The following is a 24671-nucleotide window of genomic DNA, read 5'->3' as shown; positions in this document are numbered from 1 at the left end:
CGCCGCCATGAGGTTTCGAAAGGCCTCGGTCTCTACCAGCCTATAGGGCAGCATCTCCAGGCTAAGCAACTTAAAGATGTGGACGATAAGGGCTTGGGCGTGTGGGTAGGTTGCGCTATATTTCCTTTTGCGCTCCAGCGTCTGGGGTATGGAGAGCTGAACGCTGGTGGATACTGTGGAGGATCGTGGAGGCGAAGATGGGGTTTTCGCACGGGAGGTGTTTGGGCCGGGGTCCTGGGCAGGGGGCTGACTAGCAGATGACACAGGGGAAGGAGCAGTGGTGTGCCCGGCCGGAGGTGAACGGGCTTGGTGCCATTGAGTGGGGTGTTTAGCATTCATATTCCTGCGCATACTGGTGGTAGTTAAGCTACTAGTTGTGGAACCCCTGCTGATCCTGGTTTGGCACAGCTTGCACACCACAGTCCGTCGGTCATCCGGTGTTTCTTTAAAGAACCTCCAGACTTCTGAAAATCTAGCCCTCGCCACGGGAGTCAAACCCCTAATAAATTGTCCCACTTCGGTGTTTGAGGTGGATATGCGTGTCACTAAGAGCTAAACACAACGGTCGCAAGTCTCCCAGCAAATTCCTCACAATATGGTACTAGCTGCACTACTAATGCCAGCAAGCCCAGCCACAAGCAAACAAAAAAAAGGAAAATATAACGCTATTGTAGGCCTAAGTAAGCCGTTGGGGTTCTCCTATGGCTATTTTCTAGCCTACAGTGAAAGCACACTGCTTTGCCAGATTACTTTGAGCTATAAAAAGAAATAAAGGTAAAAAAAAAAATAAATCAGCAGACTCTGCCTAATTCTAATCAAACCCCTAATAAATTGGCCCACTTCAGTGTTTAAGGTGGATATGTGTGTCACTAACAGCTAAACACAATGGTAGAAAGTCTCCCTGCAAATTACTCACAATATGGTACTAGCTGCACTACTAAAGGCAGGAAGCCCAGCCACAGGCAAACCAAAAAAAAGTAAAATAAAACGTTATTGTAGCCCTAAGAAGGGCTGTTGGGTTCTTGTAGAATCACTCCTGCCTAACACTATTCTAATAGAACACGCTAACGCTTTCCCTGACCAGCAGCAGCAGCGGCATCCAGACAGAGAATGATACGAGCAGCGCGGGCAGGGACTAGTCTATTCCAGGGTCACCTGATCAGGCCAGCCAACCACTGCTATCGACGTGTATGGGTACCACGTCATGCTGGGTGGAGTGCAGAGTCTCCTGGTTTGTGATTGGCTCTGTTTCTGGCTGCCAAAAATCACAACGGCGGGAGTATTCGTCCGAGCAATGAGCAGTTTCGAGTACGCTAATGCTCGAACGAGCATCAAGCTCGGACAAGTATGTTCACTCATCTCTAATAACCATCAATGTTAGTTAGGTATAAAATGCCATCTAGACCCTTCTTGAAGCTCTCTGCTGTCCCTGCTGTGACCACCGCCTGAGGCAGGCTATTCCACAGATTGACAGTTCTCATAGTAAAAAAGCCCTGTCGTCTCTGGTGATTAAACCTTGATTTCTTTAAACGGAGACGGTGCCCTCTCGTCTTTTGATTTGATTTAATCTGAAACAACTTACCACTATATTTTTTGTATGGACCATTCATATATTTAAATAAATTAATCATGTCCCCTCGTAGTCGTCTCTTTTTCAGACTAAATAAATCAAGTTGTTTTAATCTTTCCTCATAACTGAGACCCTCCATACCCCTTATTATTTTTGTGGCTCTAGGTTGAACCCTCTCCAGCTCCAGAGCATCCTTTTTATGGACCGGTGCCCAGAACTGGACTGCATATTCCAGGTGAGGCCGAACCAATGCCTTGTACAGTGGTAATATTACATCCCGATCCCGAGAGTCCATACCACTTTTGATTCATGACAAGATCCTACTGTCTTTAGAGGCAGCTGGTTGACATTGCATGCTGTTATTCAATTTATGATCTACTAGTACCCCCAGGTCCTTCTCAACAAGGGACTCTCCCAGATTTACTCCCTAAAGGACATATTTTGCCTCTGGATTATTTGCCCCCAGGTGCATAACCTTACATTTATCCACATTAAACCTCATTTGCCAAGTACATGACCAAACATTCAGTTTGTCCAAGTCACCCTGCAGCCTATGAACATCCTCCATAGACTATATTACACTACTGGTGTCATCTTCAAAAATAGACATAGTGCTATTAATTCCTACCTCTATATCATTAATAAATATATTAAATAGTAGTGGGCCAAGCACAGAACCCTGGGGTACACCACTCATAATTGGTGACCATTCCGAGTAGGAATCATTGACCACAACTCTCTGGATACGATCCTTAAGCCAGTTCTCAATCCAATTGCAAATGATTTCTGCCAAACCAATAGCCCTAATTTTACCCATCAGGCGTCTATGAGGTACATTGTCAAATGCCTTTGCAAAGTCCAAGAACACAATATCCACTGCTGCTACTCCATCCTGCTCACCTCTTCATAGAAGCAGATCAGGTTAGTTTGACAACTTCTATTCTTGGTAAACCCATGCTGGCTATCACTTATTATACTATTTGATGTCACATACTCCAGTATATAGTCTTTTACTAACCCTTCCAATATTTTCCCCACAATGGAAGTTAAGCTTACAGGCCTGTAATTGCCTGGTGAAGTTCTAGAGCCCTTCTTATATATTGGCACCACATTTGCCTTGCGCCAGTCACTTGGCACCACACCAGACATTACGGAATCCCTGAAGATCTTAGAAGGCGGTACAGCAATAACAGAACTGAGTTCTTTAAGAACTCTGGGGTGTAACCCATCTGGTCCAGGAGCCTTGAACACATTGATTTTATTGAACTTAGATTGGATCATGTCTACATTCAGCCAGTCTATTATATTACAGGGTGCATGACCCGCACTGTCACCACCCACGTCAGAAGTTCTTTCTTCTATCGTATAAACAGAGCTAAAAAACCTATTAAGTATCTCCGCCTTCTCTTGGTCTCCAGTCACCGATGCCCCATTTTCAGAATAAAGGGGTCCAACCTGCTCTGACCCATTTTTTTTCAGTGATATACTTAAAAAATTTCTTGGGATTTGTTTTGCTATCTTTAGCCACCTGGCTTTCATTTTGTAATTTGGCTGATTTGATTTCCTTTTTGCAGATTTTGGTAAGTTTTTTGTAAGTATTGAAAGCCTCAGCCTCAATTGAATTGAATTTGTCATACGAACAGTGCATTGGAAAGTTCTGCTGCCTATTCAACTGGCCCCAATCTCTTAAGTTCTAAGGCCAGCATGTCAAGTTCTTATTTTTTGTTGATATTTTTATAAATTTTATTTTTGTTTAGAAATTAAAAATAAAAAAAGAGAGGAAAAAATTAAAAAAGAAAAAGAACTTACAGTATACTTCCAATTGACCGAAATTCCATTAATCTAATGTGAGACCTCATTGGTTAAAAAAATAAATTACAAACAGCTCAACCATCAAGGATGGGAGAAGGACAGGGGAAGAAAAGGAGAGAGGGAGGAGAAAAGGAGAATTAGAGGATAGAAAGTCCTATAAAGACCATCCTTGCTACAAGCTAAAGACTTTCTATAACCCGGCCAATATGCCCAAAGCTCATCCAGGCTATTATTCCTAATAATACCAAAATCCTGCATACATTGTTCACCTTTCCAATTCTTATTTACCAATTTTATAATATCCCCTATTGACGGTATAGACTTTGTCTTCCAAAATGTTCCTCTCCAGCAGCGATTAGAGTAATCTGGGTAAGATCTGGCTAATCTTGCTGGGGACAAAGCCATCTTGTCAAGTTCTAATATTTAACTGGACAGTGGGCCTTTGCTAATGTATTTCAATCCTTTCATAGAACAACCCATATTTCCTAATGGGAGGTGCCTGAGAGTTCAAGCCATTTCCCCTTTGTTTCTATTCTGTGACTCTGAATTCTGTTTCTTAGTGATGAGCTTGGCCTTGAACTTTGCACAGAATGAATGCCTTTCAGTCTTGTACAGACTCCAAGCTGTGATGGGAACAGTTGGCTCACCCATGACATCACAAACATCGATCATCCTCGCCAAAATGGCCACACTGCCAGCACCTATTGATGCTGTAATTCAAATATCATTAACGTCACTGTGATATGTAGATCAGTCAAGTGTCATTAAGGTGAAACTCTGGCTGATGGTCCGCTTGTTGATAGGATGGCGAGTCTGAATGCCAAACCCCAACCTCGGGCTGAAGTCTCGGTTTGGTGATGTGAAATCTCAATGTTTTTCACAGACCCAAACAATGCGGTTCAGGTCCACTCAATCCCACTGCTTGCCCCAACCCAACCTGATGATTATTTTTTGCTGATCCCCATCAGAAATGTTTTTTTTCCAATTGCACATCAATTAAGTGTTAAAAAGTTAATCGATAAATACTGTATAGACCAAAATCATGCCATTAAAAACTCAACTCAACCAGCCAAAACAATTATAGTGACAGCAAATGTAAAAAGCTAGGAGTAAACATCTTAGCCCAAAACAAACTGCATGATTTCCGTATGATATAGTGTAAAATTACAGCATATAAGTTTTCTCCTCATTTTCAAAGTTTCTATCCTGTGTCCACCCCCGCCTACCCCTGAAATATAACCTGCTTTCAAGTCTTCCTGCTTAAAGGATATCTACTATCAGATTTACTGATGACCGATGTCTCAAACTTATTCTAGATTCTAGAATTCTTCTCCATGATGTTTTGATTGACATCTTCTAACCCACCTAGACCACCTTCCACCAGTACCAAGACTACTATGCGAGACAATAGGGCAGATTTATCAAGTGTCTGAAAGTCAGAATATTTCCAGTTGCCCATGGCAACCAATCACAGCTCCTCTTTAAAATATTCATGAGCAGTGGTAAAAAGAAAGCTGAGCTGTGATTGGTTGCCATGAGCAACTGGAAATATTCTGACTTTCAGACACTTGATAAATCTGCCCCATTGTTCTTGTCAAACTGTCAAAGTAAGGTCCAGATCCCTCCTGTGGATTCAGCCCTGAATCAAACAGGTCTTCTGCCACAATGGGTACACATACAGTATATCCACTTGTTATACTCAAACAGCGGTGTAAATACAGGCATATCAGTCATAGCTAGAGATGAGCGAGCACTAAAATACTTGGGTGCTCGTTATTCGATACGAGCTTTTCCCAATGCTCGAGTGCTCGTATCGAATAACGAGCCCCATTAAAGTCAATGGGAGACTCGAGCATTTTTTAAATAAAATATAACATTAAAAGAACAGCGCATAATAAAATATTCCAGATGTTTACAGATGTTTTGCTTGTAAGAACACATTGAAATAACACTATTCTTCACTTTCCAGGTGTTCGCGCGTGTCTCCCGCTAAGTTAAGAGATGTTCAGAACATCTGGAATGTGAAGAATAGTGTTTTTTCATTGTGTTCTGCACTTAAATGGTCCAGTGTTCACTGTTTTTAATGTTTTTATTCTATTCTTCACTTTGCAGATGTGTGCTCGTGTGTTTTCCGATAGGTTCGGAGACACGCTCGCACATCTGCAAAGTGAAGAATAGAATAAAAACATTAAAAACAGTGAACACAGGACCATTTAAGTGCAGAACACATTTAAAAAACACTATTCTTCACATTCCAGATGTTCCGAACATCTCCGAACCTAGCGGGAGACACGCGCGAACACCTGGAAAGTGAATAAAGTGTTATTTCAATGTGTTCTTACAAGCAAAACATCTGTAATAGAGATGAGCGAACATGCTCGTCCGAGCTTGATGCTCGGTCGAGCATTAGGGTACTCGAAACTGCTCGTTACTCGGACGAATACTTCGCCCGCTCGAGAAAATGGCAGCTCCCGCCGTTTTGCTTTTTGGCGGCCAGAAACAGAGCCAATCACAAGCCAGGAGACTCTGCACTCCACCCAGCATGACGTGGTACCCTTACACGTCGATAGCAGTGGTTGGCTGGCCAGATCAGGTGACCCTGGGATAGACTAGCCGCTGGCCGCGCTGCTCGGATCATTCTGTCTCTGGATGCCGCTAGGGAGAGAGCTGCTGCTGGTCAGGGAAAGCGTTAGGGTGTTCTATTAGCTTACTGTTAGGCAGGAGTGATTCTCAAAGAACCCAACAGCCCTTCTTAGGGCTACAATAACGTTCTACTTTTTTTATTTTAATTTGCATCTTTTACTATTTTGTGAGGAATTAGCAGGGGGACTTGCTACCGTTGTGTTTAGCTCTTAGTGGCACACATATCCATAGCAAAGGCCGAAGTGGCAAAATTCAGTAGGGGTTGGATTTCTATTAGGCAATAACTCAGTGTCATCTCATCTGGCATAGTAGTGTGCTTCCTTTGATACTTGGCTAGAAAATAGCCATAGGAGAATACAAACAGCTTCTTGAAGCCTACAGTAGCGTTCTATATATTTGATTTCTGGTTGATCTGCTGGTGGCTGTAGTTTCTGCAGTGCATGTACTTGCCAATTCTGAGCAATTTGTAGTGAGACTTGCGACCGCTGTGTTCTGCGCTTAGTGGCGCACATATCCATAGCAAAGGCCGAAGTGGCAAAATTCAGTAGGGGTTGGATTTCTATTAGGCAATAACTCAGTGTCATCTCATCTGGCATAGTAGTGTGCTTCCTTTGATACTTGGCTAGAAAATAGCCATAGGAGAATACAAACAGCTTCTTGAAGCCTACAGTAGCGTTCTATATATTTGATTTCTGGTTGATCTGCTGGTGGCTGTAGTTTCTGCAGTGCATGTACTTGCCAATTCTGAGCAATTTGTAGTGAGACTTGCGACCGCTGTGTTCTGCGCTTAGTGGCGCACATATCCATAGCAAAGGCCGAAGTGGCAAAATTCAGTAGGGGTTGGATTTCTATTAGGCAATAACTCAGTGTCATCTCATCTGGCATAGTAGTGTGCTTCCTTTGATACTTGGCTAGAAAATAGCCATAGGAGAATACAAACAGCTTCTTGAAGCCTACAGTAGCGTTCTATATATTTGATTTCTGGTTGATCTGCTGGTGGCTGTAGTTTCTGCAGTGCATGTACTTGCCAATTCTGAGCAATTTGTAGTGAGACTTGCGACCGCTGTGTTCTGCGCTTAGTGGCGCACATATCCATAGCAAAGGCCGAAGTGGCAAAATTCAGTAGGGGTTGGATTTCTATTAGGCAATAACTCAGTGTCATCTCATCTGGCATAGTAGTGTGCTTCCTTTGATACTTGGCTAGAAAATAGCCATAGGAGAATACAAACAGCTTCTTGAAGCCTACAGTAGCGTTCTATATATTTGATTTCTGGTTGATCTGCTGGTGGCTGTAGTTTCTGCAGTGCATGTACTTGCCAATTCTGAGCAATTTGTAGTGAGACTTGCGACCGCTGTGTTCTGCGCTTAGTGGCGCACATATCCATAGCAAAGGCCGAAGTGGCAAAATTCAGTAGGGGTTGGATTTCTATTAGGCAATAACTCAGTGTCATCTCATCTGGCATAGTAGTGTGCTTCCTTTGATACTTGGCTAGAAAATAGCCATAGGAGAATACAAACAGCTTCTTGAAGCCTACAGTAGCGTTCTATATATTTGATTTCTGGTTGATCTGCTGGTGGCTGTAGTTTCTGCAGTGCATGTACTTGCCAATTCTGAGCAATTTGTAGTGAGACTTGCGACCGCTGTGTTCTGCGCTTAGTGGCGCACATATCCATAGCAAAGGCCGAAGTGGCAAAATTCAGTAGGGGTTGGATTTCTATTAGGCAATAACTCAGTGTCATCTCATCTGGCATAGTAGTGTGCTTCCTTTGATACTTGGCTAGAAAATAGCCATAGGAGAATACAAACAGCTTCTTGAAGCCTACAGTAGCGTTCTATATATTTGATTTCTGGTTGATCTGCTGGTGGCTGTAGTTTCTGCAGTGCATGTACTTGCCAATTCTGAGCAATTTGTAGTGAGACTTGCGACCGCTGTGTTCTGCGCTTAGTGGCGCACATATCCATAGCAAAGGCCGAAGTGGCAAAATTCAGTAGGGGTTGGATTTCTATTAGGCAATAACTCAGTGTCATCTCATCTGGCATAGTAGTGTGCTTCCTTTGATACTTGGCTAGAAAATAGCCATAGGAGAATACAAACAGCTTCTTGAAGCCTACAGTAGCGTTCTATATATTTGATTTCTGGTTGATCTGCTGGTGGCTGTAGTTTCTGCAGTGCATGTACTTGCCAATTCTGAGCAATTTGTAGTGAGACTTGCGACCGCTGTGTTCTGCGCTTAGTGGCGCACATATCCATAGCAAAGGCCGAAGTGGCAAAATTCAGTAGGGGTTGGATTTCTATTAGGCAATAACTCAGTGTCATCTCATCTGGCATAGTAGTGTGCTTCCTTTGATACTTGGCTAGAAAATAGCCATAGGAGAATACAAACAGCTTCTTGAAGCCTACAGTAGCGTTCTATATATTTGATTTCTGGTTGATCTGCTGGTGGCTGTAGTTTCTGCAGTGCATGTACTTGCCAATTCTGAGCAATTTGTAGTGAGACTTGCGACCGCTGTGTTCTGCGCTTAGTGGCGCACATATCCATAGCAAAGGCCGAAGTGGCAAAATTCAGTAGGGGTTGGATTTCTATTAGGCAATAACTCAGTGTCATCTCATCTGGCATAGTAGTGTGCTTCCTTTGATACTTGGCTAGAAAATAGCCATAGGAGAATACAAACAGCTTCTTGAAGCCTACAGTAGCGTTCTATATATTTGATTTCTGGTTGATCTGCTGGTGGCTGTAGTTTCTGCAGTGCATGTACTTGCCAATTCTGAGCAATTTGTAGTGAGACTTGCGACCGCTGTGTTCTGCGCTTAGTGGCGCACATATCCATAGCAAAGGCCGAAGTGGCAAAATTCAGTAGGGGTTGGATTTCTATTAGGCAATAACTCAGTGTCATCTCATCTGGCATAGTAGTGTGCTTCCTTTGATACTTGGCTAGAAAATAGCCATAGCAATAGGATAGGATTGTTTGGTTTTAAAAACTCAAAAAAAAACAAAAAACACAAAAAAAAAAAAAAAACACAAAAAAACACCAAAAAAAACAAAAAGAAGTAAAAAAAAAAAAAAAGTTATAACTCTCATTTTAAAAATGTTTAACCCGAGGGCTAGGGGTAGAGGACGAGGGCGGGGACGTGGGCGTCCAACTACTGCAGGGGTCAGAGGCCGTGGTCCTGGGCGGGGTGAGACACCACCTGCTGATGAGGGAGCAGGGGAACGCCGCAGAGCTACACTCCCTAGGTTCATGTCTGAAGTTACTGGGACTCGTGGTAGAGCACTGTTGAGGCCAGAACAGTGCGAACAGGTGATGTCGTGGATTGCTGACAATGCTTCGAGCAATTTGTCCACCACCAGTCAGTCTTCCACGCAGTCCACCCATGTCACCGAAATCCCCACTCCTCCAGCTCCTGCACCTCAGCCTCCTCCCCCCCAGTCTGCCCCCTCCCAGGAAAATTTGGCATTTGAACCGGCATACTCTGAGGAACTGTTTTCTGGACCCTTCCCACAGTCACAAACCACTTGTCCGGTTGCTGCTGAGCAATTTTCCGATGCCCAGGTTTTCCACCAGTCACAGTCTGTGGGTGATGATGACCTTCTTGACGTAGTGGAAGTGTGTAAAGAGGTGTCCGACGATGAGGAGACACGGTTGTCAGACAGTGGGGAAGTTGTTGTCAGGGCAGGAAGTCCGAGGGGGGAGCAGACTGAGGGATCGGAGGATGATGAGGTGACAGACCCAAGCTGGGTTGAGAGGCCGGGTGAACACAGTGCTTCTGAGACGGAGGAGAGTCCTCGACCTGAACAGGTTGGAAGAGGCAGTGGTGGGGCCAGACGGAGAGGCAGGGCCAGAGCTGGTGCATCAGCGCCACTGTCAACTAGTGAAGCTCCCGTGGTGAGGGCTCTTGCGGCGAGGGCTAGATCTTCAGAAGTGTGGAGGTTCTTTAAGGAAACACCGGATGACCGACGGACTGTGGTGTGCAACATTTGCCAAACCAGGCTCAGCAGGGGTTCCACCACTACAAGCTTAACTACCACCAGTATGCGCAGGCATATGAATGCTAAGCACCCCACTCAGTGGCAACAAGCCCGTTCACCTCCGGCCGTGCACACCACTGCTCCTTCCCCTGTGTCAGCTGCTAGTCAGCCCCCTGCCCAGGACCCTGCCACAAAAACCCCATCGTCGCCTCCACGATCCTCCACAGCATCCACCAGCGTTCAGCTCTCCATACCCCAGACGCTGGAGCGGAAACGCAAATATAGTGCAACCCACCCGCACGCCCAAGCCCTTAATGTGCACATCTCCAGATTGCTTAGCCTGGAGATGCTGCCCTATAGGCTAGTAGAGACCGAGGCCTTTCGCAACCTCATGGCGGCGGCCGCCCCTCGGTATTCGGTCCCCAGCCGCCACTACTTTTCCCGATGTGCCGTCCCAGCCCTGCACCAGCACGTGTCAGACAACATCATCCGTGCCCTGACCAACGCCGTTTCTGACAAGGTCCACCTGACCACGGACACGTGGACGAGTGCTGCCGGGCAGGGCCACTATATATCGCTGACGGCACATTGGGTTAACTTGGTGGAGGCTGGGACCGAGTCTGACCCTGGGGCTGCTCATATACTGCCGACGCCGAGGATTGCGGGGCCTACCTCGGTCCAGGTGTTTCAGGCCTACTATGCCTCCTCCTCCTCCCACCCCTCCTCCACCTCCTCCTCCGAACTACCATCCGTGGGCACGGCGCCATCAGTCGGTAGCTCTAGGCACAGCAGCAGTGCCGTCGCTAAGCGACAGCAGGCGGTGCTCAAACTGCTGAGCCTAGGCGACAAAAGGCACACCGCCCAAGAGCTATTACAGGGCATCACGGCGCAGACTGATCTGTGGCTGGCACCGCTGAACCTCAAGCCGGGAATGGTTGTGTGTGACAACGGCCGTAACCTGGTGGCGGCTCTGCAACTCGGCAGACTGACACATGTGCCATGCCTGGCCCATGTGTTAAATCTGATAGTGCAGCGTTTCCTCAAGACATACCCCAATCTGTCTGATTTGCTCACGAAGGTGCGCCGCATCTGTGCGCATTTCAGGAAGTCCAGCCCAGATGCTGCCACTCTCAGGGCAGCGCAGCGCCGCCTCCAACTGCCCGCTCACCGACTGTTGTGCGACGTGCCCACGAGGTGGAATTCAACACTGACCATGTTATCCAGAGTTTACCAGCAGCGCAGAGCGATTGTAGACTGCCAGATGTCAACTTCCACCAGAACTGGTAGTCAGGTCAGTCAGCTTCCTCAAGTCTACAATGAGGAGTGGACGTGGATGTCTGATATCTGTCAGGTGCTGAGTAACTTTGAGGAGTCAACACAGATGGTCAGTGGCGATGCCGCCATCATCAGCCTCACCATCCCGCTGCTTGGCCTGTTGAAAAACTCTCTGGTCAGCATGAAGTCGGAAGCTTTGCGCTCGTCACAAGAGACGGGGGAAGAATATTCCCTTGTTGATAGCCAAAGCACCCTGAGGTCTGTTTCTCAGCGCATATCGGAGGAGGTGGAGGTGGAGGAGGATGAGGAGGAAGAGGAGGAGAATGTTGGCGAGACACAAGAGGGGACCATTGTTGAGTCCTTCACTGTTCAGCGTGTATGGGCAGAAGAAGAGGAGTTGGAGGAGTTGGAGGAGGAGGAAATGGACAGTCAGGCCAGTGAGGGGAGTGAATTCTTACGCGTTGGTACTCTGGCGCATATGGCAGATTTCATGCTAGGCTGCCTATCCCGTGACCCTCGCGTTCAAAGAATTTATTCCAGCACCGATTACTGGGTGTTCACTCTCCTGGACCCACGGTACAAGCAAAATCTTCCCACTCTCATCCCTGGAGAGGAAAGGAGTGTGAGAATGCATGAATACCAGCAGGCCCTGGTGCACAAGCTGAAACAGTATTTCCCTTCTGACAGCGCTAGCGGCAGAGTGCGTAGTTCTGCGGGACAAGTAGCGAGGGAGAGTAGGCGAGCAGGCAGCTTGTCCAGCACTGGCAAGGGTACGCTTTACAAGGCTTTTGCCAGCTTTATGTCACCCCAGCAAGACACTGTCACCTGTCCCCAGTCTCGGCAGAGTAGGGCTGATCTTTACAGAAAGATGGTGAGGGAGTACGTAGCTGACCATACCATCGTCCTAAATGATCACACAGCTCCCTACAACTACTGGGTTTCAAAGCTGGACATGTGGCACGAACTGGCGCTGTACGCCTTGGAGGTTCTTGCCTGCCCTGCCGCTAGCGTCTTGTCCGAGCGGGTTTTCAGTGCAGCTGGTGGCATCATCACCGATAAGCGTACACGCCTGTCGACTGACAGCGCTGACAGGCTGACGCTTATTAAAATGAATAAAGGCTGGATTTCTCAGAATTTCCAATCTCCACCAGGTGAAGGAAGCTCAACCTGAATAATTGATCCACTCCTCCTCCTCCTCCTCATTTTCCTCCTTCTCCTCCTCTTTGTACAGTAAAGCAGAGGAAAATGGCTATTTTTTGACAGGGCCCACTGGCTCTTGCTATAGTACTTCATGCATTTAATTTTTCTGGAGGGCCACCTACCCGGTCCTCTGTTTGAAACAATTTTTGTGAGTGCCACATACAGGCACTCAATCTATTCCATTTTTCTGGAGGGCCACCTACCCGGTCCTCTGTTTTAAAAAATTTTTGGGACTGCCACATACAGGCACTCAATCTATTCCATTTTACTGCAGGGCCACCTACCTGCTCCTCTGGTTTGAACAATTTTTGGGACTGCCACATACAGGCACTCAATCTATTCCATTTTACTGGAGGGCCACCTACCTGCTCCTCTGGTTTGAAACATTTTTGGGACTGCCACATACAGGCACTCAATCTATTCCATTTTACTGCAGGGCCACCTACCTGCTCCTCTGGTTTGAACAATTTTTGGGACTGCCACATACAGGCACTCAATCTATTCCATTTTACTGCAGGGCCACCTACCTGCTCCTCTGGTTTGAACAATTTTTGGGACTGCCACATACAGGCACTCAATCTATTCCATTTTACTGGAGGGCCACCTACCTGCTCCTCTGGTTTGAAACATTTTTGGGACTGCCACATACAGGCACTCAATCTATCCCATTTTACTGGAGGGCCACCTACCTGCTCCTCTGGTTTGAAAAATGTTTGGGACTGCCACATACAGGCACTATCCAAATTAAATTGTCTCCATAGCAGCCTCCACACGTTGTCTCCATTGCTACCTCCAAAAGTCGTCCATATAGCTGCCTCCATACATCGTCCCTTTATCAAACGAGGTGTGTCAGGCAGAAATTTGGGTTGTTTTCATGGATTCCACATCAAAGTTGTTAACTTTGTCGCCACCCTGCTGTGTTATCCACAAAATATACTGGCAAACTTTTACCATTTAGGGATATTATTTCAGCGCTTCTAGCGCATCTGTTTACATTCCCCTCACCCGGCATATCCTAAACTTATAAGAACGCTACTACACTTGATCTTATACAAAAGGTTCTTAGAAGTGCTGTTTGGGGAGTAGCCTAGAGACAGGGGCTTGGATTGGCGAAAGCTCGCCTGGCAGCGGAACGCCAGCTCCATGCGCATCATGCGCTTCTTGCGCATCTGTTTACATTCCCCTCACCCGCCATATCCCAAACTTATAAGAACGCTACTACACTTAACTTGGTGCAGGCTGGGACCGAGTCTGACCCTGGGGCTGGTCATATACTGCCGACGCAGAGAATTGCGGGGCCTACCTCGGTCCAGGTCTCAAAGGCCTACTATACCTCCTCCCACCCCTCCTCCACCTCCTCCTCCTCCGAATTACCATCCGTGGGCATGGCGCCATCAGTCGGTAGCTCTAGGCACAGCAGCAGTGCCGTCGCTAAGCGACAGCAGGCGGTGCTGAAACTGCTGAGCCTAGGCGATAAAAGGCACACCGCCCAAGAGCTATTACAGGGCATTCCACATCAAAGTTGTTAACTTTGTCGCCACCCTGCTGTGTAATCCCCAAAATATACTTGCAAACTTTTACCATTTAGGGATATTATTTCAGCGCTTCTTGCGCATCTGTTTACATTCCCCTCACCCGCCATATCCTAAACTTATAAGAACGCTACTACACTTGATCTTATACAAAAGGTTCTTAGAAGTGCTGTTTGGGGAGTAGCCTATAGACAGGGGCTTGGATTGGCGAAAGCTCGCCTGGCAGCGGAGCGCCAGCTCCATGCCAAGATCCAACTAACATAGTTTTAACTGCAGCACCTTTAATCTACTACTAGTTCACTGCCTCCATACATGGTCCCCTTATCAAACGAGCTGTGTCAGGCAGAATTTTGGGTTGTTTTCATGGCTTCCATGTTAACTTTGTCGCCACCCTGCTGTGTAATCCACAAAATATACTGGCAAACTTTTATCATGTACCGATATTATTTGAGCGCTTCTTGCTCACCTCCTTTGGTTCCTCTCTGCCACCCATTGGTTTGAAGCCTGAGTCCATTTAGGGTATGTCGCCATGACACTCTCTAGCCTGCTGCCGCTGCCTCTGCATGCCGTCCCCTATAGTGTCAGGGTCAATTATTGGATGTTTTAGATGCTATCTAGCTTCATTCTGTCACTCTGTCATGGCCATGCTGTTGCCCATAATTTTGGCATAATGGTGCGATTATGCAGCCTCAGAGGCATCCATGCATGCTGCCCCTGCTGTTTCCTGTCCATTTCCGTGGTGTTTCCATCCTTTTCTGAGGTTCCCAGGTGTTTGGCCAAGCTTCCCTGTGCAGAGCCTTGGTCCCCTTGAAAAATGCTCGAGTCTCCCATTGACTTCAATGGGGTTCGTTATTCGAGACGAGCACTCGAGCATCGGGAAAAGTTCGTCTCGAATAACGAGTACCCGAGCATTTTAGTGTTCGCTCATCTCTAATCTGTAAACATCTGGAATATTTTATTTTGCAATAAAAATACTTTTCTTCACTTTATTTTATTAATTTAATGCTCGATGTCGAGCCGGCGAGATACTCGTCTGAGAAACGAGCCGGTCCGAGTATGCTAATACTCGACCGAGCAGTATACTCGCTCATCTCTAGTCATAGCAGATGCTATCGGGCTGAGAGTGTCAGGGAACCCAGCGCCCTAACTGTCACACTGAAGAATGGAGGAGGTGCACTGTTATATAAATATTATACTGCACATTGTACAGCAGAATATGTATATAACGTGCACAGCTTTCACAGAATGTAGTTGAGCTGGAGGTTTAGAGGAGAAATGTCGGGAAGGGGGGAAGAGCAGAACGGTAGGACTAGGCATCTATTACCTCGACTTGCTGCTGTCTACTTCCTCGAAGTAGACCTATTAAGCTTCATGAAGTCAGATTTGTGGCCTCTGACACCCCCCTTGAATAAGAAGACAGTCTGACATTGAGTATATGTGTGTACATGCTGTATGTATGTGAATATATATAATGTCCATATATTGCATGTATGTGTGTATATGTTATATGTAGGAATATGCATTATGTATGTATATGGTGTATATATATACCGCATGTATGACTCTATAAATGTATACATGAGTGCATAAATGTGTGCCTATGAGTGTACACATGTATGTAGGTGGGTAAAAGTGTATGAATGTGTGTATGAGTGTAGAACTTTGTATGTATAAAAGTATACATGTGTGTATATATGACTGTATTAATGTGTGTGATTGTATAAACATGTGTGAGTGTATATTTTTTAAAGGGAAAGTGGTCCCATGCAGAAGTCTGCTATGCGGCCCCGCCTCTCCCAGATACACCCCTGTGCTCAAATATTGGTCATTCAATAGAAATACATTATAAAACAATCATATGTCAATATACAAGGCACAAAAAGGGGAAGTTGGTGGAGTAGCACTGTGATATCCCGGATTAAGATCCGTGTGGGTGCACGCTTCGGGGATTTTGGCTCAAGAGACCCTTACACAAGTAAATCCAACAACGAGGAAGCAGCACTCCGTGATTCAATGGTGATATTTATTGCACCAGTGGAAAAAGATACAACGTTTCAGCTATCTCAATGTAGCCATTTTCAAGTATACCAAACAATGATACAAGGCGGGTTTATATCCCCCGCAGGATGTGACATCATCAGTGAAAAATGATATGAAAAAATACAATTTAACCCTATGCGGGTGTGTACATCCAATGTGTAACATATGTGAATATATTCATGTGCATAAATTGTATAATACACAATACATAGTATAGACTAAAGTGAATCAACAAGCTACCCGGCGTACCACCAGTTGTTAGTATTATACCACACAGCGCATGTCCAAGGGCGTTGCTAAGTAACCCGACTTAAACAAAGGGCAAATCGCATATTAGTAAACTAACCTGCATAGTGCCCAGTACTCGCGACTGATACATCCCTACTCATAGGTATTGACAGACCTTGTGTCGATGTAGGAGGGGATCCTGAGGTGACCGGCTGGAATCATGTGACCACGTTGCGGGATCACGTACCGCCGCGGTCAACTCGTCTCACAGCGCTGTCTACTACTCAAGAATCCACCATACTCTCGCGAGAAAACATCTGACGGGTCCGTATTCAACCTAGAGGTGGGTAAGCGCTTTCCTTTGGCTAATGTGCCGGTCAGTCATATGCAGTGTCCATATCTATTTAATACGAAGTGTTCAGATTTCACTGTACATAATTAATTGCAATAATTCCTGCTTATATGAAGTATCATGGACTGAACACAACCAAAACATTGTCGATACCAAAAAGTCAGGACTTTGTGGGTGGTCACATCTCAATTTTATATCTCAACAGATCCTTAGAGATGTGGGCAACACATAATCAATCTTGTAAAGAATAGTAGCTGGTGGTAAACACTCGGGTGCGGTTGTTTTGACAACTCCATGTGAATAGTGATCTAAGTGAAAAAAGAAAGAAAGGTCAAAAATATATTTATCAAAGTAAACACTTCCTTACATCATCCTATGTGTCATCAATAGGCCTAGTCGGCATTCGGGGTACACTTAAATCAAGGTGTTAGTATTAAAGTCCAAGTTCAACCCTATCGGTTGTAACGAATTCAATCTATAGATCCATTCTGTTTCACGTTTCAGTAACATCCTACGTCTGTCTCCTCCTCTCCTTGGTGGGGGTACATGATCAATGATGCAGAATCTCAGTTGGTGAATGGTATGGCCGTAGTCACTAAAATGTTTGGGTACTGGTAAGTCGAGCTTCTGAGTATTAATGGTCGATCTATGATTGTGTAGCCTCAATCTACATTCTGTCGTCGTTTCTCCCACATACACTTTTGGGCAGGGGCATACTAGAACATAGATAACATGGTCAGACCTACAAGTGAGGTGATGTTTGATGTTATATTTCCTACCATCCATTGGGTTAATGAAAAACTCCCCCTTTAACATGTAGCTGCAATTCTCGCAGCTCATACATGGAAAGCTTCCAGGCTTTAAAATGGATGCCAAATTGCTCTTATTCTCAATAGAGCCAAGGTCCCCCTTCACCAATTGATCTTTCAAATTTCTTGAACGCTTATATGAAAAGAGAGGAGGTGCTTGGAATTCTCCAATGTCTCTATAAAAATGAGATAAAATTGGCCAATGTCTTCGGACAACTTATGGAGTCTGCGGAATTTACCGCATATAAAGAGAAGTCGGCACAAGTGTTCCAAAAATTTAAACATGAACAGGAGGAAATGAAAAGACACAAGTGGCATAGAGATTCGGAGGACTATAAAGCTGGAAAGATTTATAATTGGCAGACAGATGATAGAATGGAACAAAGACCACCTAACCACAGATCCAACAAGAAAGGATTTAAAATTCAACCGTCACAACACAAGAATAAAGCAAATAATGCACAGGATTCTTTTTTAGAGCTGGGAGAGTCCCGCCTGAAAGGCGGAGGAGAAACATCAGGCGTGGTGGGAAACGCCACAGAAAGCAGTCCAGTGACACGAAGTGCAAAGCACCTGAAATCCATCAGCCAAAAGAAGTGAACAAGACCTCTAGAGACTTAGTGGTAAATATATCATCTCACACATTATCAGATGTACAATTAAAATGGTTAAATAAGGGTTTGTCTTTCTGTCCGACTGGGGACACTGATTGGTTGAAATTTGAAGGCGAGATTGCACGATTTCTCCGATCAGTTAAACTTAAAGTGTGGTTTTCTCAGCAACAACCTCCAGTCGAGACGATTAATATAACTGGATCTAAGCCTGATTTATGTTTACGGGATTTAGGTCTGTATAACAAAAGTGATTTTTTACCCTTTGTTAACTCAAGTGCTATTGAGACATTTACTTCGCTGGTAAAAAGTGATATTCAGGCTTTACAGATGAGAGATGGGTTAACCCCTCACCCGCAAATACGTAATAATTTATCCAGATCTGCTAGGATGGCCCTACGTGATCTCATCCATGACGACAAACTGGTGATTAAACCGGCCGACAAAGGCGGAGCAATTGTCGTCATGGATAGGGGTAGTTATGTACTTAAGATACAACGCCAACTAGCTGAGGAGACTGTGTACAAAAGGTTATCTGAAAATCCATTACCTTGGATTACCAAGAGATTGAGGATATTGGTTGACAACGCATGTGCCAATGACATAATTGACAAGGCCACGCATAAATTCCTTGTACCCGAAAAACCAGTCACTCCGGTACTTTATTGCCTACTTAAAATCCACAAGAGGCTCGAGGACCCCCCTGGTAGGCCCATCGTATCGGGGAGGAACTCAATCTTGTCCCCTGCAGCCATACTTGTGGAGAAATCATTACACAACCTGGCCACATCATCAAGGTCGTTTATTCGGGATACCTCCGATTTTCTGACCAAAATACAGGACATTGAGATCCCCCCAGATGCCATTTTAGCATCATTTGATGTGTCCAGCTTGTATACTAGTATCAGCCATGAATGCGGAATACGTGCAGTAGAAAAGGCGTTAGCCTTAACTGACTCCTCGAAACGATGCCAGAGGTTTATTGTGGATTTGCTTGAGATCATACTGTCATGTAACCATTTTTTGTTTGGTAATGAGTATTTTTTGCAGTTAAGAGGTACTGCAATGGGGGCCAATATGGCCCCCACGTATGCCAATATCTTTATGGCAGACATGGAGGAAACGTTGATCTATACCTCCCCACTTTATGTACATATACTAAAGTGGGTTAGGTTCATCGACGACATTTTCCTAATCTGGGTAGGAGATACTGAAACCTTCCTGACCTTTTTCGACTATCTGAACCAAATAGACCCAGACATTAAATTCACCAAATCTTTCTCGCAGTCGAATATTCAATTTTTGGACACGAATGTCTACATTGAAGGCAATAGACTGAAAACGGACCTATTCATTAAAAGCACTGACCGTAATAATCTACTTAGATTTGAGAGTGCACATCCCAGACAAACACTTGACTCCCTTCCGTATAGCCAGATGGTACGAGTACGTAGAATAGTGGATGATCCGAGTCGATTAAATGACAGACTTACTGAAATGTCTGAGAAATTCATTACTCGGGGATATCCCACACAAGCAGTCAGACGTCATAGAGACAGAGCAGAAAGACTTGATAAATTATCTCTTCTGACTCCAAAGACTAAGGACAGGAACACACGAGACAGAATACCATTCGTGACGACATTCGGTCCACACAGCCAGAATGTAGCGAACATAGTCCGAAGACATTGGCCAATTTTATCTCATTTTTATAGAGACATTGGAGAATTCCAAGCACCTCCTCTCTTTTCATATAAGCGTTCAAGAAATTTGAAAGATCAATTGGTGAAGGGGGACCTTGGCTCTATTGAGAATAAGAGCAATTTGGCATCCATTTTAAAGCCTGGAAGCTTTCCATGTATGAGCTGCGAGAATTGCAGCTACATGTTAAAGGGGGAGTTTTTCATTAACCCAATGGATGGTAGGAAATATAACATCAAACATCACCTCACTTGTAGGTCTGACCATGTTATCTATGTTCTAGTATGCCCCTGCCCAAAAGTGTATGTGGGAGAAACGACGACAGAATGTAGATTGAGGCTACACAATCATAGATCGACCATTAATACTCAGAAGCTCGACTTACCAGTACCCAAACATTTTAGTGACTACGGCCATACCATTCACCAACTGAGATTCTGCATCATTGATCATGTACCCCCACCAAGGAGAGGAGGAGACAGACGTAGGATGTTACTGAAACGTGAAACAGAATGGATCTATAGATTGAATTCGTTACAACCGATAGGGTTGAACTTGGACTTTAATACTAACACCTTGATTTAAGTGTACCCCGAATGCCGACTAGGCCTATTGATGACACATAGGATGATGTAAGGAAGTGTTTACTTTGATAAATATATTTTTGACCTTTCTTTCTTTTTTCACTTAGATCACTATTCACATGGAGTTGTCAAAACAACCGCACCCGAGTGTTTACCACCAGCTACTATTCTTTACAAGATTGATTATGTGTTGCCCACATCTCTAAGGATCTGTTGAGATATAAAATTGAGATGTGACCACCCACAAAGTCCTGACTTTTTGGTATCGACAATGTTTTGGTTGTGTTCAGTCCATGATACTTCATATAAGCAGGAATTATTGCAATTAATTATGTACAGTGAAATCTGAACACTTCGTATTAAATAGATATGGACACTGCATATGACTGACCGGCACATTAGCCAAAGGAAAGCGCTTACCCACCTCTAGGTTGAATACGGACCCGTCAGATGTTTTCTCGCGAGAGTATGGTGGATTCTTGAGTAGTAGACAGCGCTGTGAGACGAGTTGACCGCAACGTGGTCACATGATTCCAGCCGGTCACCTCAGGATCCCCTCCTACATCGACACAAGGTCTGTCAATACCTATGAGTAGGGATGTATCAGTCGCGAGTACTGGGCACTATGCAGGTTAGTTTACTAATATGCGATTTGCCCTTTGTTTAAGTCGGGTTACTTAGCAACGCCCTTGGACATGCGCTGTGTGGTATAATACTAACAACTGGTGGAACGCCGGGTAGCTTGTTGATTCACTTTAGTCTATACTATGTATTGTGTATTATACAATTTATGCACATGAATATATTCACATATGTTACACATTGGATGTACACACCCGCATAGGGTTAAATTGTATTTGTTTAGTCGTTTTTTTTCACTGATGATGTCACATCCTGCGGGGGATATAAACCCGCCTTGTATCATTGTTTGGTATACTTGAAAATGGCTACATTGAGATAGCTGAAACGTTGTATCTTTTTCCACTGGTGCAATAAATATCACCATTGAATCACGGAGTGCTGCTTCCTCGTTGTTGGATTTACATATGTCAATATACTATATAGGCCCCTATAAGTCGGGTCTTATCCAATTGTTTTTTATTTGCAGATAACAGTGACAGCCTGATATTTAGTGTACAATTTTAAAATAATAACAGTTAACAAAATTGTAAAAATAAACACACAAAAATAATCATTACATGGTTATAGCCTATTCTAATGACAAATGTCCCAAAAGGACCAAGGATCTTGTAATTGTATTGGGAAAATCCAACACAGACCAATCATTGAATGATTTTTGCTTGTAGTATTTCATGTAATATACTAGACAGAAAACATGGGGTGTAGCATATAAATATACATCCACCTTCATATTTAGGAACATTGGTGGAAATTTTCATGACGGCTGTGAGCTGCTGATGCTTATGAGAACAATGGAGAACAATGACAAAGTGGACCAACAGACCGATGAAGGATCCAAGAATAACTAAAGCGTATTTATCTCACGACTTCTGGTTCTTTGGTGAGTCTACTCACTTGGCAATCAAACTCATCTTTAACAACAGTTCAAGTTTTACAAAAATTTGACCAAAAAACTGCGACATGTTACGAGCACTGATGGAATGTCTCACCCAGTTGTAGAAGTCAACCTTTTTTTGATTAGAGGAAATATAAGTTTGGCCCAATAAAAAGCATCACATCACTAGACGACCCAAAAATATTTTAAAATTGACGGGTGATATATAGCAATTTTCAGTAAATTATTATGAACACCAAAAAAAGGCCAATTCAAGGAAATGCTACATTGAAAACCAAAGTACATTAGAATTTTTATATTTTAGGTGAATTATGAACAATGTGAACCACACGTTGGCAAAAACCTTCATCCTTCTGGGTCTTGCTAACACTCCTGGATTGCAATTGATATTCTTTCTGTTGTTCCTTCTCATGTACACGACCACATTGTCTGGAAACCTTCTACTGATCATTATGGTGAGACTTCATACCAGTCTCCAGACTCCTATGTACTTCTTTCTTAGTAACCTTGCTTTCATTGATATTTGTTTCTCCAGCACCATTGTCCCAAAACTTCTTGCAAGTACAATATCTAATAATAGGGAAATCTCCTTTGTGGGATGTGCGATGCAAATGTATTTCCATTTGGCTCTAGGAGCTGCAGAATGTCTAATATTGGCTGTCATGGCCTATGATCGATACATTGCTATATGTAAACCTCTGCAGTATAACACTATCATAGATAAGAAGCTTTGCCTATCTTTGGTTTCCGGATCATGGACATTTAGCTTTTTTATTTGTATGGTTCAAGCTGTCTTAACCTTCCAATTACCATTTTGCAAATCCAACCATTTGAACCACTATTTTTGTGAGATGCCACCACTCTTTCGGCTTTCGTGTAGAGATACCTGGATTAACGAAATAGTTGTATATATTGGGGGTGGAATAATTGCCCTTTGCTCATTCATATTAACACTATTATCCTATGTTCATATCATTTCCACCATACTTAATATTAACTCAATCAAAGGAAGACAAAAAGCTTTCTCTACATGTGGGTCCCACCTTACAGTTGTCTCGCTCTACTATGGTACCATTATGTTCATGTATTTTCGCCCACGATCTTTGTACTCTCCAAATCGGGACAGAGCAGTGTCCATCCTCTATACAGTGGTGACTCCGATGTTGAACCCCATTATTTACAGTGTAAGAAATAAGGACTTTACAGGAACCATCAAAAAGGCTATTAGCTTCAAACTTAATAATAAATATGTATAATTATGTGGTGACACTTATGTTAAAATGACAAATTGAAAGTTGAATGATTCTATAAATAGGTTTTAAGCCATACGTTCATCTTCTTAAACCAGTATTTATAGTCATGCCATATGTCAAATGTCAGCTAAATGGAGAACCCAATGTTTAGTGGTTCCAGGTTCCCATTAGCATCAACCTCAACAGATAAGGCCACCAGTTGTGTCCTCATCCAGGTAAAAACTAAGAAACTATCTGTAACATCTGAACCTAATTCAGGCTTCAGTGCTACCCTTTGCCCATATTGTAATGAAAACTATGCATTCTGTCTTGCACTAGTCTGAACGCTGCCCGATTTTTCTCCTGCATGTTTTAATTGAATTTTACCACATATGTTCTTTCTCCTGCTGGTTTTGTTCTGGGCTTGAGACCCATAAGCTAGCTGTGATTGGTTGATGCTTGTTTTCTGTTTGAGGAAGCAGGGCCACCCATTCATGCCTGGACTGACACTAAAACATCCCATAAGAAGATCATTTGACCACTTCATAAATCTTTTCTATATGGATTTATTTTGGTTTTTCTGATTTCTTTTCACGTCTTTGCTTTCTATTTGACTTGTTTTCGGTTCTGAGTTGTCCACTTTGTTTTCATCCATATTTTTATGACTTTCCTTCTGTGTTTTATTTTGTCCTGTTGTTGTCTCTGTATTCCACTTTGTTGCAGTAAGGGAACGTCGTATTAGCTATGGAACCTGGATGGGTCTAACATTAGTGGTCACTGCCCATGTCCACACTTACTTTTTCCCTTTTTTGTTTGTCCCCTATGAGCAGCTTTACATGATGGTAACATCAAATCCACAGTGTGGACCCATATGTATCGGGAAAGGAACAGTGTATGGGAAATTTTTGAGTTTTCATGGAACACTAAATTTCAACTTAATTGGAGGAAAATATGTATTTTTTCACCTTTTACATGTATGATCCCTACATGAGGGTTTGTTTTATGTAATTATAAATTATACAATGCTAACAGTGGTCATACATTAGCTTTGCTGTATATGATAATGCCAATATCCTAAATGTTTATTTTTCTTTTACTCCAATAATATTTTTTATCACGAGAATCTCATTTGGGAAGGGATCTCTGTTTTTTGTTAAACATGTTGATATTTTCAATTGTATTATTCTTGGGGTACAGAGTATCCCCTTTTGTCTTCCAGTTTTCTTGGTAAGGGATCATGAAGTACATATCACAGATTCATGTCACAGATCGCAGGCACACCTGTACCCCTCTCTGTGGCCCTGCTTCCCCCCACCCACACTCTGTGGCCACTTCCGGATTTTCCTTAACCCCTTCCCGCCACGGCCCTTTTTCGATTTTGCATTTTCATTTTTCACTCCCCACATTCAAAAATCTGTAACTTTTTTATTTTTCCATGTACAGAGCTGTGTGATGGTTTATTTTCTGCGTAACAAATTACTCTTCAAAATGGTGGTATTTAATATTCCATGCCATGTACCGGGAAGTGGGAAAAAAATTCCAAATGCAGTGAAATTGGTAAAAAAAACGCATTTGT

General features: G+C 43.8%; 1 protein-coding gene across 1 annotated transcript; it reads left to right on the top strand.

The window, feature by feature from the left end:
- Positions 1-22174: 22174 nt before the first annotated feature.
- LOC140070060 (olfactory receptor 5AR1-like) lies at positions 22175-23119 on the top strand. Its single transcript, XM_072116388.1, has one exon. It carries the CDS (start codon positions 22175-22177, stop codon positions 23117-23119), a length of 945 nt encoding a protein of 314 aa, XP_071972489.1.
- Positions 23120-24671: the final 1552 nt, after the last annotated feature.

This window comes from Engystomops pustulosus, chromosome 7, assembly GCF_040894005.1.
Source record: "Engystomops pustulosus chromosome 7, aEngPut4.maternal, whole genome shotgun sequence".
Classification (NCBI taxonomy): domain Eukaryota; kingdom Metazoa; phylum Chordata; class Amphibia; order Anura; family Leptodactylidae; genus Engystomops; species Engystomops pustulosus.
This window is presented reverse-complemented; position numbering and strand designations above follow the sequence as displayed.